Source organism: Vicia villosa, linkage group LG6, assembly GCF_029867415.1.
Source record: "Vicia villosa cultivar HV-30 ecotype Madison, WI linkage group LG6, Vvil1.0, whole genome shotgun sequence".
NCBI lineage: Eukaryota > Viridiplantae > Streptophyta > Magnoliopsida > Fabales > Fabaceae > Vicia > Vicia villosa.
This window is the reverse complement of record NC_081185.1, coordinates 160,816,416-160,832,836: the sequence shown is the minus strand read 5'-3', so window position 1 is coordinate 160,832,836 and position 16,421 is coordinate 160,816,416. Positions and strand designations below refer to the sequence as shown.

The 16,421-nt window shown below is 35.0% G+C and overlaps 2 protein-coding genes across 2 annotated transcripts; one reads left to right on the top strand and one right to left on the bottom strand.

Moving 5' to 3' along the window:
• Nucleotides 1-1,935: 1,935 nt before the first annotated feature.
• Nucleotides 1,936-4,088, bottom strand: LOC131613011 (uncharacterized). Its single transcript, XM_058884743.1, has 3 exons — nt 2,930-4,088; nt 2,517-2,762; nt 1,936-2,242 (listed from the first exon to the last, which is right to left on the bottom strand). The coding sequence occupies exons 1-3, from the start codon at nt 3,638-3,640 to the stop codon at nt 2,111-2,113; spliced, it is 1,089 nt and encodes a 362-aa protein (XP_058740726.1). The 5' UTR covers nt 3,641-4,088; the 3' UTR covers nt 1,936-2,110.
• A 6,596-nt stretch (nt 4,089-10,684) lies between these two features.
• Nucleotides 10,685-16,035, top strand: LOC131610876 (serine/threonine-protein phosphatase PP2A catalytic subunit). Its single transcript, XM_058882931.1, has 11 exons — nt 10,685-10,962; nt 11,785-11,841; nt 12,244-12,327; nt 12,620-12,691; nt 13,436-13,507; nt 13,760-13,800; nt 14,076-14,142; nt 14,850-15,041; nt 15,173-15,262; nt 15,358-15,465; nt 15,555-16,035. Exons 1-11 carry the CDS (start codon nt 10,870-10,872, stop codon nt 15,618-15,620), a joined length of 942 nt encoding a protein of 313 aa, XP_058738914.1. The 5' UTR covers nt 10,685-10,869; the 3' UTR covers nt 15,621-16,035.
• The last annotated feature ends 386 nt before the right edge of the window (nt 16,036-16,421 follow it).

Here is a 16,421-nt window from a genome sequence, read left to right as displayed (position 1 = left end):
CATCTATCGTCTTGTACTATTTGGTTGAAGGTTAACCACAATTTCCTTGTATAAGGGGGTCCGTGAGTCTTTACTACTAAAAGCTCTCAAGTATTATTGGAAACTCTCAAGACCAAGTCTTAGGGAGAGGAGTAGGTCCTTTTGATTTGACTGAACCTCTATAATTCAATGTGTTCTTCTTCTTCCTTTAATTATTTACTTTCTGTTATTTATTTTCTGTTGCTTAAACTTTTTAAATGTTTTTAAACTCTTATTTAACTTGCCAACATTATTCAAAACCGAGTTTTATCAAACAACATAATTCACACTCTCAAGTCCAACAATTCATCTTCTTCTAGTTCCTTATAATTAAATATGGCTAACTCCTTTCTTTCAAGTGACTGTAATCTTGCATAATTTCTTATGCACCAAAGAGTCTCAACTTTTATTAATGAGAAGTTGTCAATTTCTTTGTTTAGATATTTTAATACAATCAAAATATTAAAAGTAACTTGCTGACCATTGTCCCTCATAGTGGTTTCCCACTTTTCTACATCAGTCAAAGCTAAAAGAATGTTCTCCCTAAAAAAATGAGATTTTCTTCATCAGCCATGAAATCCAGGATTATAAAGTGAGAAGGGAAGACAAACTTGTCTATCCTACCTTGAGGGTAACTAACATATATTTCTATCAATCATGCAAAGTAATGGTTGTTTGTCTTGCACCTCCTATGTCAAGTTTGTTAAATATTAACAAAGGCATAAATTTAATACACACGCCAAGATAACATAACGCCCTTACACGCCAAGATAACATAATGTTGATGTGCAACTTCTTACGAATATCTATATATTTACGAAATTGGTGATGTACCTTGAACTATATTAACTTCTAAGGTAATAGGGTGGTGGTATTTCTTGTAGAAATGACTTGTTTTATATACTGCCTCCAAAGATGTTTGATGACACGTATGTTTCCTTTGGTGATCTGACAAGTGATGTCTCTTTGTGAATTTTTAAAGTTATAGTTTTTGTACTTTCTTTAGCATCAATGTGGTGTTTTGGTTCTTGAACAAGGTGACTTCCTATAACACATCATTCGGATCATCACTCATTGTTATAGTCATTATATCTCCTTTGTTTGACCTTTCATACTTATTTCCCCTTCTGAATGAAATGACTTCACTAGTCTCCTTGTTCTTTGTACCTGAAGTGAAGAGTAAAGTTTCAATATTACTTGGAAGAGTTCCACTTGTTCTTAAGTTGTGGCTAGTAGCAATCTTTCCCGTATGCATATCAAAAATCCTCTGTTTTCGGTAAAAAAATAAAAGGAGAATTCAGAAGTGTATATTCGAAAAATACCCTGACACATGATAAAAAAATTTAGGACTAAATTGTTCCAAATCTTCTATTAATAGGGTCTTCAAACCATTTCTTCAATATCACACACCACAAATCAGAGATGACACAAACATATCCTCACCTTGCTTTTGTTTACTTCAATGTTGCGAAACCGCCACTTCAGTTTAGATTCTCCGAGGACACGCCTCTCGCCGAGGTGAAAAATACATTTATAAATATCAATAATTTATTTTAAAATATATATTACGAGAAATTATTAAAAAAAAAATGTTACTGACAAAAATTCAACTATAACCATTAACATATATTCATCTAGCTCAATTAGCACATTATCATACATTAAAGGTAGTTGATTTTACTTACTCAATGCTTACAAGTTACAACCTTATTCTTATAAAAATAACAATTTTCATGTAATGACTCCACAAATGAGTTGTTTAGTTCTTTACTTAATTTTAGTGAACCATACAATTCCAAACAAGATTTGAAAGGTCCAACAAATTTCATTTTGAATTAAAGTGTGAACAAAAAATGTTAAAAATTAATATATCCTATTAAAAATCAAGATTAGATACATCAACTTTTCATATAACTTTTTATTTATATTTATTTCACAAATAACTCATTAAAAATTTAAAATAGGTCTCAAGGTCATAGACAACATGATATGATACAAGTGATTGATCTCAACTACTTTAAAGAATTAATCTCTGCAATTGTCGGCGGAAAATACATCGGTTTAGAAAAATGTATTTTGTAATTCAAATTGCTTATCGATGGAATCCAATTACAAATCTTTGAATACCAGCAAAATCAGCAATTATTTCCAAATTGCATAAGCTTGCACTTCTGTTACTTTTCATGTAATCAACTAGTTCCCTGCACTGCTTCTCACCATTTGTCTGTAGTGACAAGTTAGGAAAGAAACAATCAGAAGCAACATATAATAAACATTATAGCTTAATTTAAGAAACATGAAATAACTTGCATGGTTATGTAGCTTCAGAACCATCAAACAGTTCACATATTGTGGTCCCATACTTCAATGAGACCATAAATTAATGACAATGTTTGTATTCTAAAGGCAAAATTGTGCTGTAAGCGCCTATTAGTGAGTAAGCGCCAAACAGAAACTCAGAAATTCGATAGAACTTTCTGAAAAAACAAGGGTTGTACCTCAAAGCCAAAGAATCCGCCGGGTTTCAACATTAAATCGGCCCCGTCACAAAGATGGAGAAGAGCGTCCATGCCGTCAATGCCTCCATCTAATGCAACTCTAGGTTCATGTTTACCGACTTCAGCTTGTAGACCAGAGATATCTTTACTAGGTATATAAGGTGGGTTGCTTACAAGACCTGCAAGCTTTCCTTCCATATCCTTCAATGGTTCCAACCAAGATCCTTCCCTTACTTCAATTTTGTCCTGTAAATCATGACTAACATAAGTGGAACCGAAAGCAGTAACATGGTGAGAAACGATGAAAGGCAATTATATGAAAATCAACACTGATTTTACGAATTAGAAATTTTGTCCTGAAAATGTGAATCATCAATCAAAACATGGAGGTCGAAAAGGCTTGGATTTCTAACCTCCAAGCAGTACCTCTGAACATTGTAAGCAGCAACAGCAACAGCGACCGGACTTAAATCGGATGCAATAACCTTTCCGCCATTTCCCAAAACCCTACCAATGCCAATAGCAAGCGCGCCACTTCCCGTCCCGAAATCAGCCCAAACCCCTCTTTTCAAATCCTCGTTCTTCGACACAACATCAGAAACCAAATCAACAATAAGTTCGGTCTCGGGTCTAGGAATCAAAACCCCTTCTTGAACACTCAAAACCAAGTCCTTCCAATGCTCACAACCCACTACATACTGAAAAGGCCTCCTCTCTTCAATCCTTTGCTTCCACAAACAATATAACTCCTCTATATCAGCCCTCATTTTCACTCTCTCATTACCATCGCCCATTTCGGAAAAAAGCGAGTGTTTATCCTCGACAACGTCCTCAATGAACCACTTGAGTTCCCTGCACAAAATCTCTGAGTCTGGTCCATTATCTGATTGCACAAAAGCTGACCCAATTGAAGAAGCAACAGTTTTTGCCCAGTTATGCCATTTTTTGAGGTCACTCAATTTCGTTGAGTAAATGGGTGGCCTCAGAAAGATTGGAACTTGGGGTTTAACAGAAATGGGTGCAGATGATGAAAATACTGATGCAGAACAAAAGGGTCTTCTCAGATTGATAAAAGAAGAGTTCAAGATTGTTGAGAAGGTGTGATTGGTTAAGGTTAGTTTCATTTTAACAGAACCAAAAGGTGGAAACTTTTGGCGTTTGGGTTATCGATTAACTTCAATACATGCAATATTATGAAGTAAAAAACAGTTCAACAAGTGCATAGTCGTCCAGAGAATAAATATAGTGAATAAGGGTTAGTAAAAAATGACACTTTTTGGATTGGGAAGTTATAAATATGAAGGGTCTAGAAATAATTTGGTATCGAAATTTGCAGTTTATATGAAAACTAACCGCTGGAGAATTGGGCAGAACCTTCCACTTCCACGGCCGAAATTATTACTTCTTTGATTGTGGTGATGACGACGAGATTATAACTGCAAGAAAATCCATCAGCAAAATGTAGCAGAAAATATAGCACTAAGATTTTGTTTGGACAAATGGAAATGAAACTTTGTTCGGATAGATGGAGTCAGAATGAAATAAAATGATATTTCATGAATAATTTAAAAATTGATGGAGCATGGAGGAATGAATTGGTATGTACTCAATTTCATTCTATTATTTACCATTATATTTTTTTTCTCTTAAAATTTCCAAATAATAAAATGTATTTTGATTTCGTCCACTCCTTTACACTTTATCTCATTCCGCTCCATTTCACTTGTCATTTTATGATGCCTAAAATTATAATGGTTAGTTGGATTTTAGAGAAATAGAAATTGTTTTTTTTAATTAAAGGTATTCTAAAGGTCTTAGAAAATAAATTAAATGTGACTGAAATATTTTTTTTATAAAAAGAGGGCAAAGCCCAAAATAAAGAAATAAAAAAAAATTAAAAGAATATTTTTAAGCTAGAGTCTAATTCTAGTGTAAAAATTAGTTTAGAGAGAGTTATCATGATTTCAAAGAATTTATTTAACAAACTTTTATTATTAAAGGCGAATGACATAATTATTAAAAGGAGATTCATATGTCTTAAACTATGTCTGTCAGGATAGAAGTTGGATAGCCTGGGGATCTTAGTCCCTCATGCAAAGTTATGTGAAGCTTGATTAATGAGACAGTAAGTCCCTCAGACGAGACATTGACCCTTTTAGGCGAGACTTCTATCAAGTCCTCGGACAAGACTTAAGACTAATTCTCTTAGGCAAGACTTCAATTGCACCTCTTGGACGAGATTTATATGTCTTGGTCCCGCTCGAGGAAACTCTAAGTTCCTCAGGCAAGGAGTTGGATAGTATAGGAATCTTAGTCCCTCAGACGAAGTTGTATGAAACTTTACTGATGAGATAGTAAGTCTCCCAAGCGCGACATTGACCCTCTTAGGCGGGACTTTTATCAAGCCCTAAGACGAGACTTAAGACTAAGTCTCTAGGAGGAGACATCAGTCACGCCTCTTGGGCGAGACTTATATGTCTTGGTCCTGCCCGAGGTAACTCTAAGCCCCCTAGGCGAGAAGTTGGATAACTTATTCATATTGCCCTAAGGGGCGCGCGTGAATCTCCATTATGAAGTCCAACATACAAAATATTGCCTTAAGAGGCAGCAAGGATCTTCGCTGTGAAGTTCGGCATACAAAATATTGCCTTAAGAGGTGGCAAGAATCTTCGACATGAAGTCCAACATACAAAATATTGCCTTAAGAGACGGCAAGTATCTTTAACATGAAGTCCAACATACAAAGTATTTGCTTAAGAGGTGCCAAGGCTCTTCGACATGAAGTTTGGCATACAAAATATTGCCTTAGGAGGCGGCAAGGATCTTCGACATGATATCCATCATACAAAATATTATCTTAGGAGACAACAAGGATCTTTGACATGAAGTCCTGCATATTAAATATTGAAAGATATCATTATTGATCATAAATATTCTTAAAATTGTAAATTATTATGTCTGCTAAGAAATTATAATAGTCTAATTCTAATAATACTTAAGATTTGGAGTGTTTCATGTTTTAGGTAGGAGTTGTCCCTCCAACTTAAGCAACTTCTACGCTCCGTGTGGGAGCTTCTAGAATATGTGATATGGCCCCTCCCAGTTGGGTCATGGTTCTCCCTACTGTGTGGACAGGACAACCTGCTTTAAGACCAAACTGTCTTCTTGCATCTCCATTGGTCTGACTTTGGAGTTATATTTTCTAGCAGATTTACGCTTGGTAGCAAATTCTCGGACATGTCGAATTCTCTCAATTCATCGATCAAGTGTGTCGCACATTCTAATCTGACCTTCTTTTTACCTCTTGATCAAATTGGGATCGTCACCACAAGGGCATGTCAATCTCAATAGGTAGCATGGCATTCGCCACACATATCATGGCAAATGGAGTTTCATTGGTGGTGAGGTGTAGGATGGTGTGGTATGATCACAATCTCTTATAGAGTAGTTCTGCCCATAAGCCTTTGGCATTATTAAGCTTCTTATTAAGTCCATTAGAGATTACCTTTTCTCTATTTAGCTTGCCGATTTTCCCGAGGGCGTACTACGGATATGAACTTTGTTTGCACCCTTAGATCTCGGCAAAAATCTGTAACCATAGCGCTTGCGAACTGCGTCTGTTGTTAGATACAATTGCTCAGAGAAGCCCAAACCTGTACATATTTTTCTGCCAGTGAAACAACGAAATATTGTTGCTGTAATTTTGCCAACAACTTCAGCCTTTATCCATTTTGTGAAGTAATCCACTCCCATTATCAGGAATTTAAGTTGACCTGACGCTAGGAGAGATGGACCTAAAATGTCACCCCACTGGTAGAAAGGTCAGGGTATTGTCATTAACTGAAGAAGTTTAGTTGGGGTGTGGTGAAGGTTAGCATGTCTCTAACACTAATCATACTTTTTAATTAAGGCGATGCTATCTTTTATCAAAGTAGGCCAATAATATCCCGCCCTTAACAACTTGTGGGCGAGGAATTTTTCACTAATGTGAGTACTGTATGCTCATTTTTGTACTTCTATAGGGTGGTTTCATGATCTCTTAGGCTTCGTAGCATGAGAGAATCTCTCCCTATTTTATAAAGCTTTCCGGAGAAAATAATGTACTTAGCAGCCTACTTTCGAATTCTCCTTGTTTCCCCCCAGTATATTGGAAGTTTGTCAGCCTACAGGTAATGCATTATTGGGGGAGACAAGAGTCTCTTGGATTAGTGTTCTATTAATCTTTGATTTCTTCGAGGTGGAAAGCTTGGACAAAAGGTTTGCTATGAAGTTCTATTTGCGGGGAACATGTTTTATTTCAAAGGAAGTAAAACAAGAGGATAAACTTCGTACCTTTTGTAGATATTTATCAACTAGGGTTCTTTTGTTTAGCCCTATCCATAGATTTGGTTAGCGACTAATTGGGAGTCTATTTTGGCTTTCATTCTGGAGGCTCCCATCTCTAAGGTGAGAACCATGCCAATAGTAAGGGTCTTATACTCTGCTTGATTATCATTGACGATGAACTCAAACTTCAATGCTTGCTCGATTAGTATATCACTAGGTTCTTCTAGAACTATCCTAGCATCGCTTCCTTTCATGTTTGAGGCACCATCTGATGATAGTGCCCACTCTAGTGGTGTCTCCTCATTTACATGAGAGTTGAATCATACTACGAAATATGCCAGAGCTTGGGAGTTGATGCTTCCCCTCGGGACATAGTGGATTTCATATTTGGAGAGTTCCACCACCTAAGATACCATCATTCTTTCCAAATCTGGATTCAGTTAGACCTGTCGAATCAAATAGTAACGATAACTAATGCTAGATTTTAAATCTTTTGATAATGTGTTTTGGCGCCTTTGAACACTTTGCTTATAAAATACATGGGCCTTTCTACCTTGTATGTATCCTGACAAGGATTGAGCTCATCACCTGATCTGCAACTAAGAGATAGAGGAGTAGTGATGACTCCTCCCTCGAACGAGTGAAGATGATAGGCGATGCGTGAAAAGCTTTCAATATCGAGAAAGCCTCTTTGAACTTGGAATTGCATTTGAATATGTATTTCTTCATCAGGGCGACAAATAAAAGGAATGCCTCGTCGCCTGGAAATAACAGGAAGTGGGATAGGGCGACGAGGCGACCTGAAAGCTGCTGCATTTCCTTAACGTTGGTGGGGCTTCTCATGGAGTTGACTGGCAGACATTTATCTAGATTGACCTTTATGCCTCTTTCGCAAGCAAGAACCCAATGACTTTTTACCCTTAACTCTGAAAAAGCACTTGGCGGGATATAGGCACATATCATATTTTTTGACAGACTGCAGGACATCCTCAAAGTCTTTAACATGGCAACTCCATTTGACAGTTTTCTTATCATGCCGTCAACATTGACGCCATATTTGATGGGAGAACACACCGTCCATAAGTCGGTGGCATGTGGCTTAAACGTTCTTAAGGCCGAAGGGCATGACATTATAATAATAGTAGTTGTCATGATTTGAAATAAAAGTTGTTTTGGGGGTGTCTAGGGGGATCAATCTGGATCTAGTTATACCTCGAACACACATATATAATGTTGAACGTGTGATGACCTGAAGATCTATCGATACAACGATCAATGTTCAAAAGTGGATACATGTCCTTAGGACTGGCGGCGTTCAGGTTAGTGAATTTCACACACATGCGTCATATGTTGTTTGTTTTACTTACCAATACTATGTTGGCTAGCTAGGTGGGGTATTTTGTTTCTATAATGAATCCATCATCGAATAGCTTGACTACTTCCTCGTCAATAACATCCCTCTTATCCTCTCTAACTTTCTCTTTCCTCCGCGTTACTGGTTTGGCAAAGGGGTGGATGACGAGGTGATGACTCACAACCTTAATGTTTATCCTAGACATATTAGATGAGGCCCAAACGAACAAGTTGACATTTTTAATGAGTTGGTCGACTTGCTTTTGTTCTTCTTTCTCGGTAAGTGAAATACCTATCTTTGTCACTTGGTTAGCCATGAGGCCTATTTGGACCTTTTTCAAGTCCTCAGTGGGTGTGAGCCTTTCAATGTTCGTTCCCGATCTGAGATTCCAACAATCAAGGTTCGTATTTAGAACTTTAGAAATGGGGCACCGACAAGGGTGGGCTCTTCCATCTCTGTTACGATGCACATATATAAATAACGTGTTGAAACACTTTAATATGCATGATTCGAAGAAATATTTCATACCAATGCAACATGACTTTTGTCTATCAAAAACATAATTCCTCCAACTATGGAACAAAGTGATCGCATGAATAAAATCCCATATGCATCTACAATAAGATATATCGTGTGCGCCATGTTATGTAATCGACTAGATGTCTCTTATATTATAAGTGCAACAAGTAGGTACTAGTATGATCCCAATGATGCTCATTAGGTTAATGTCAAGAATATTCTTAAGTGTTGGAGAATGACTAAAGACTCATTCTTAATATATGGAGGTCACAAAGAGAAAATAAAAATGTTTATTGAAAAGTTTGATTGTAGGGATGTCAATGGGGCGGGGCGGGGACGAGGGATACATTCCCATCACAATCCCCGCCCTCGAATCTATTCCCCATCCCCGCTTCGAGTCCCCGCTACGGGGGAATTTTGTCCCCCATCCCTGTCCCCACAGATCCCCACGGGTCCCCACGGATCCCTAAGGTTCATGTGGAGATCCATAAACATGACTTTTTTATTTATTATTTTAAACCAAATTAATAGTAAAAGCTTCAAAAACTAACCACAAAAAATTTACAAATTATTCTTTTATGATAAATATTGTTTTAACAATATTTAATCTATAATATTAAGTTTCATGACCACCAAAATTTCAAACTAAAATAAAATTGAAATAATCATTTAGATCTCTCTCTTTTACTAACGATACATATATATTTTAAAATTGTGTATAAAATTAATTATATGAAATGACAAATAACCTACATAATAATTTAAAACTATATATAAATTAAGGACATTATGTTATTTAAAGCGGGGCGGGGACTCCACGGGGCGGGGATATTTACGCCACCTCTGTCCCCGAAGTGTCCTCGGGCAGACTTTGTTCCCCATCCCCGTCCCCGCGGGTGAAAATTTTCCTGTCTTTGGGGTCCTATACGGGGAATCCCCACAAAAATCCCTGCTAACGGAGGCAAGTTGACATCTCTATTTGATTGTAATATCTAAGATGATGTTGTTATTGGTCTTTTTTTATCACTAATGCTCGAGGCACACAAAATCTGATTGTCCATTAAATAAAAAAAAATGTAAAAAGTGTAGCAAAATATAATAAAATGACTCAAAAAGAAGAAGAGCTTATGTTGCGTGGGATCATAACGACATAGATTCATCCAAAGAGTTAAAAAATAAGAACTTATTATTTTTGTTCTTATATTTTCCAAAATTTTAGTTTACCCTAAAAAATTTCACAAATTTGCAAATTGATCCCTATTAACTTTTCAATATTTTAAATTTTCAAAAATTATGAATTAATTTTTATTTTTAAAATTTTGAAACTGGTCCAAAAATTTTAAATTTTGTAAAATGACTCCAAAAATTTAACAAGAATATTTTTAACTCTTTCCAAACAAAAAAAATTGAAAATAAAAAATTTCAATTATAAAATTTATAATTATCTCATATAAATACGCTATAATATATTGACACTATAATATATTGCCTAGGAGGAAGATGTTGTTTTTGAATACTTTAATTAATTTGCATTTTTGTGGTTAATTAACAAGAAATGGAGGGCTCATTTGTCTAACTAATTTGTTTTCTCGATTTTTATTAATTAAACAAAGTGTATAAAAAACTAAATTGTTTCATTTTATTTTTTCAATGATTAAATAATACTTTATTTTTCTTAAAACAAAACAAACAAAAAAGTTCTCAAGACTAAAATGAACCATCACACTAAAATTTGGAAATTTTCACAAGATAGAAATGGTTAATAAACTTCTTTTAGTAAAACCAAATCAATAAAATATCCTTAGAATTGAATGAATCTCTAAGAAAATTCATAACTAGGCTTTACTTATTTATGATAAAATTTTGGATTTTCAAATATGCTTATTTTTTTCCTTAGTTAAGAAAAAAAAAATCCATTCAAAATTTATTAGTAGTACTAAAAATGAATAAAGAAAGTGAGAAAAGAAAAGAAAGAGCGATTATTGGGGACCGTGCTTCGGTTCCTATTTCACGCGCCATCTTCATTTGATAGTTCTTCCTCTTCCGTCCACACTCCTCACTGCGAGCGAGAGCGAGGACGCTGAAAAAACTCCTCCTCCTAGGGTTTGTTAAAACTTCCCTAATTTAAATCTTTTCTTCCGATTCACCATTACAATGGGTGCCAATTCGAATCTAGCCGAATCCACGCACGATCTCAACGAGCAGATCTCTCAGCTCATGCAGTGCAAGCCACTTTCCGAACAACAGGTTTTGTTCAATTTGTATAGATTCTTGCGATCTGCTCATTTTTCAACAATTACGCTACCGTGTGTTCAATTTAGGCTGGATTTGTTATAGGTTTCAGTTTTTGGTCCTTTATTGCATTCGGTGGGAGTTTGTTATGTGAAATTTCTGTGCAACTGTGGTTGATTTCGTTATGCGGAGAATGAGATTCGATTGTGTTTTTGTTATAGACCTTCAATTTTGCTGGAAATTGGTTTTCTGCTTTGAAATTTTTGCATTTTGGTATCTTTATGTTATTATTGGGTTTTGTTAGAAGGAGATTATCTCGTTGATATGATAATGATAGTATTTAACGTATTCGGAGGTTTGACACCTGAAGATATAGTTGTTCTTACTTTTAAGTTGAAGCTTAACGTGGATTAGTTGGACGTATGGAAGGTTGATCAGATTAAAATGGAAATGTGTTGGTTCTTAATACATTCTTGGTTCTATCAAGTTTTGCTTGGTTTATCTTTCCGTGCAAAAGATCTTGTAGTGAATTTTGTTTACTTTTGAGATATGAGATGGGAACAATATCTGGGGTGTAATTGCTACCTAAATAATGTATCTCAGGGAATATTTTTCCCTTTCAGTATTTATTAACCTTAAAAAGAGTATCGTTTTGTATTAATTTTGTTTTTACAAGTATCATTTTAAATTGATTCTTTGTATTGTTTGTTTTGAAAAGTTATGTCTCTAATTAGGGAATTATGTCCAACTTCATTTATTTCTTGCAACATTATTATCACCCTGGGAAAACAAATACGTAAAAAATTACTAATGATATTTTTTCTGCTCTAACTTTAGGTTAAAGAATTATGTGAGAAGGCCAAGGAAATTTTAATGGATGAAAGTAATGTCCAGGTAGAGCCCTTTTTTCCTGCCTTATTTTTCAACAAGACCTTTTTCTGTTTCTGGAGATATTGATCTCACTTGCATCACTACTATGTAACAGCTCGCTTTGCATGAAAAGTATTCCTTCATTTAACCTGAAATTAGTTGATTTAAACTTTATCTTTATTGTTTTTATTTTTCTCTATATTGGGTTTATTGGACATACTGTCGCTGCTTTTAAGGACTAATTTTTGAAAGGACATATTTCCTTCAATCTTAAATGGTTAAATGGCTTGGGACCTTGTTCAATATATCCGCTTGCCAATACCAATTACATTACAGCATTTCAATGGACCTTTTAATTGCTTATTTTCTCAGCTTAGAGAAAGAAAACATTAATTGTTTTTTCTTTTGGTATCTCCTGTACTACAGCCTGTGAAAAGCCCCGTGACAATTTGCGGCGATATTCATGGGCAGTTTCATGATCTTGCTGAACTATTTCGAATTGGAGGAAAGGTATAATTTCTGACTGTGAATTTCTTTTTGTATTCAATCTTCTGTTACAGTTGGGGAATGTATTATCGTAGCTAACTAATTGAGACCCGTCAAAGTAAAAGCTTGTGGCTTAAAGTGCCTCCGAGGTATAAAGGAGTAATACAGGAACTATCTAATTGACCTCACTATGACCCCAATATTCGGTTTGCAATTTTGCAAATTATAACATGATAAGATTATTTTTTGCAATTTTTTCAATGATATATTTATCGATCATTTAGATATTAAATCCAAGTGTGCGTTTTGTTTACAGTGTCCAGATACCAACTACTTGTTTATGGGCGATTATGTGGACCGAGGTTATTATTCAGTTGAGACTGTTACTGTAAGTTCAACCAGGATTAACTTGTCTGATTTTTTTCTTTTACTTACGCTTTCCGACAGTTATTTTTAGCAAATTTGTTCTTTACTCTCTCTGCGTCAAACCTCTCTGGAGGTGTATTTAAAGGAACTGTAACCAAAGGGCAGATAACTGCCTTGAAATTATTTTAACACTGGCACCTTTAAGTGAGGGAATACCATAATAGGTTTAGAATGTCCAATAGGATTTTCAACGTGTTAAGATTTCAAAAATGAAATTTGGATAACACATGCATTGAAATCGTTTAGATATGTACATTATCTTACAATCATATTTTCATGTTTGTCTGCATTAACTTTTTGACTTCTGGGCATTATGGTGGACCATGAGAAATGGTTTTAAACAACTCATATTATGTTAAAATCTCAAACCTGCAATGGATATATATTAGTCAAATATCTGAGAGCCGTTTCAAAACCGGTGTTTTGAGGTTTGGAAAAATTATTTACTAAATATCAATCACCAGTGTAGTAAATTCTTTTCCATTTTTCAGAAAGATTCATCCAAAGGGTTGGCCTATTTCTCTGGGCATTGACTTAGTAGTTATATGATGATTGATTTAGATCACTTCTGGTGCCTTTCGAGGCTGGATGTGGATTGATGATGAAGCTACATTGCTATTTATGTTTGTTAATTTATCTATTTCTTGATTTTCCCTTGATTAAATGTGTTATATTATCAGACTTGCTAATTAGTTGTTTTATTCAGCTTCTCGTGGCACTCAAAGTGCGGTATCCTCAGCGGATTACCATTCTTAGAGGAAACCATGAAAGCCGTCAGGTTCATATTTTCCCTCTTCACTATAATTTATAAGTTGCTTGTCTCCTGGAGTCTTTTATGGAATTTATTTATAAACTTACGTAGTAACTCTTTAATCTTGAGTGACTTCAAATTTAGCTATTCTTGGATGCTTTTTAGTTGTTTTGTACATAGCTAAACATCACTGGCTTTGATTTGAAGACTTGTATGTTTTTTTTTGTTTTTTTTAATTTGCTGAACTCATTGTTTCTTTATTGCTTTTATTTTATGCAGATTACTCAAGTATATGGGTTTTACGATGAGTGCCTAAGAAAGTAAGTTTTGAACACCTTCCTATGGAGGTCCTATGGATCAAAACATGAAATGCTTATGGCTAGAGTAATATTTGTAGGCATATAATGTCATAGTTTTCCAAATAAGCATCTGAATTACACTGCTGATTTGGTGTGCTATGTTATGTAGCTTAATGAGTTCGTTGTTTAGTTTATCATATAAATATTACCTTATTGGGGGTGGTTTCTTGCATTTAAATCATCTAATTTCTTGCTCTTCTTTTTCATATTCATGAACCTAGTTGTTTTTTTTGCAGGTATGGGAGTGCTAATGTCTGGAAGATCTTTACAGACCTCTTCGATTTTTTCCCGTTGACTGCATTGGTTAGTACTTTTTGCTCCCTCTATGGATGTATTTTTGTCAGTGATTTGAAGTGGTTGCTTGTACATATAGGTTATGATGTAAATTGAAAATTTGGAAGATGGAGTGATTTTTTTGAATGAATTGTATTTTCTGTTCACAATATTAATTGTCAACATTTATCTTTTTGTCTAAGCTGTTAAAAAAATTCATGTGTACTCTACTCTTAAGTGCAAGTTCTGCTTTTCCATCGACACATTATTTTGTACATATAAGTTAATACCGGCAGAATGCCAATATTGCTCCATATACCATGTCTCATGACTTGTCTGAGCTGTGTCTATTTTATAAATGATAAAACTAGCCTCAATTTCTTTTTGTTCCATATAAAGAAAAAGTATTTCAACTTTCTAGATTGGAATGAACCGATGACAGACTGAAGATATGAAGTGGTTAGTTTTAACAAACACATGTAGTTTGCTTAAACATGGATTCTATTATACTTATAGATATGCAGATTCTCTGACAAATCTATCATTAAGGTCTTTGTCCCTGTCTGAAAGAGTGTCTGTTGTGACTAGCTCAATTGAAAGTAACTGTCTTGATCAAGCTTTGTGATGTTAAATTGATTAAACAACTTTAATCAAATTGGCATAAATTAATTAGAAATTTTTTAGTTTTGATGCAAACTTTTGATCACTGGTTTCTAATGTAATATGCCCCTTTCCAGGTTGAATCAGAAATATTTTGTTTGCATGGTGGACTGTCACCTTCGATTGAGACCCTTGATAACATAAGGAACTTTGACCGTGTACAAGAGGTTCCTCATGAAGGGCCCATGTGTGATCTACTATGGTCTGACCCAGATGACAGATGTGGTTGGGGAATTTCTCCTCGTGGTGCTGGATACACCTTTGGCCAGGTAAACATGGCTTTAATCTCTCAACTCTGCACATGATTATTATTAATATTATTTTTTTCTGAAGCACAGGGAGATCGATCTATTATGGTCTGTTTTAAATATAACTTCAATTCCAATTCGCATTCTTTCAGGATATATCTGAACAATTCAATCACACAAACAGCCTTAAATTGATTGCTAGAGCTCACCAGCTTGTTATGGATGGATTTAACTGGGCTCATGTAATTGTCCTTCTCATGGAATGATCATCTCTTTCATTTGCTCTCTATAGTGTAGGGGTAAAATTTCAGACACGTGCATTGTTTTGTTGAAACAGGAACAAAAGGTGGTTACCATTTTCAGTGCTCCTAACTACTGTTACCGATGTGGGAACATGGCTTCCATATTGGAGGTTGATGATTGCAAGGGCCACACATTTATCCAGGTCTGTTTCTCTGTTATTCAACATAATTTCCACATATTGTTTAGTTTCATACCTTGGATTGTCTGTACAAAAATTTGAACTACTTTCAGTTTGAACCTGCTCCAAGGAGAGGAGAACCTGATGTCACTAGAAGAACGCCTGATTACTTCCTGTAGTGTAGCCGCTGCTAAATCTCATACCGGCATATCATGGTTACTCTATTTTCAGTCTGATATCAGGTAGTTGTGTATCCTCATTGGTGAGATTGCCGTAGGCATTTATATCCATTGATATTTCGGTTGTCCAAAGGCTGCTTTGATGTAAAATAGGCAGGTAATATTCCACCAATTTGTTACACTGAAGAATTTGCTGGCACCTTATTTGGAGAAGTTGTCAAGATTATGACTCTACAAGGATGTATTAATCCAGCAAAATGTGGATATTTTTGTTATTTTCATGTATTTTTTTTTTTTTTAATATTATGTTCTATATCCTCCTCCCTTTCCAGGCTCTAGGTCCTACGACTGGAATTTTTTATCACGTGGATGTTTTTGATATTTTATCTCAATTTTTAGTAAAAGTTTCATGGCAGTAGTGTGTTCTATTTAATTATTAGTAGTTTATCTGAAGTTAGTCATAATTTTTTCGCTGCATTTGATTCTTTATCTTTCATTGTTGACTATCATTTGCTGATGTATGATGCTTGACCTCTAGGTTAGTGGTTATCTCAATCAAGATGGAATTTTGTCTCTTTTAAACAGCGTTTAAATCATGTTGCTATAAAAAATTTAACTTTATTTGGCATAGAAAACAATTAAAGACAATTAAAATTTGTTTTCTTCAACAAGTCTGAGTCAATGTTGGTACTCCCTCCGTCCCAAATTATAAGAGAAAAAAACAAAATCACGTTTATTAAGAAAAGTAAAAACACAATCATTTAATTTATGGTTTTCTTGAAATAAAGTGTTTTGAAAAAT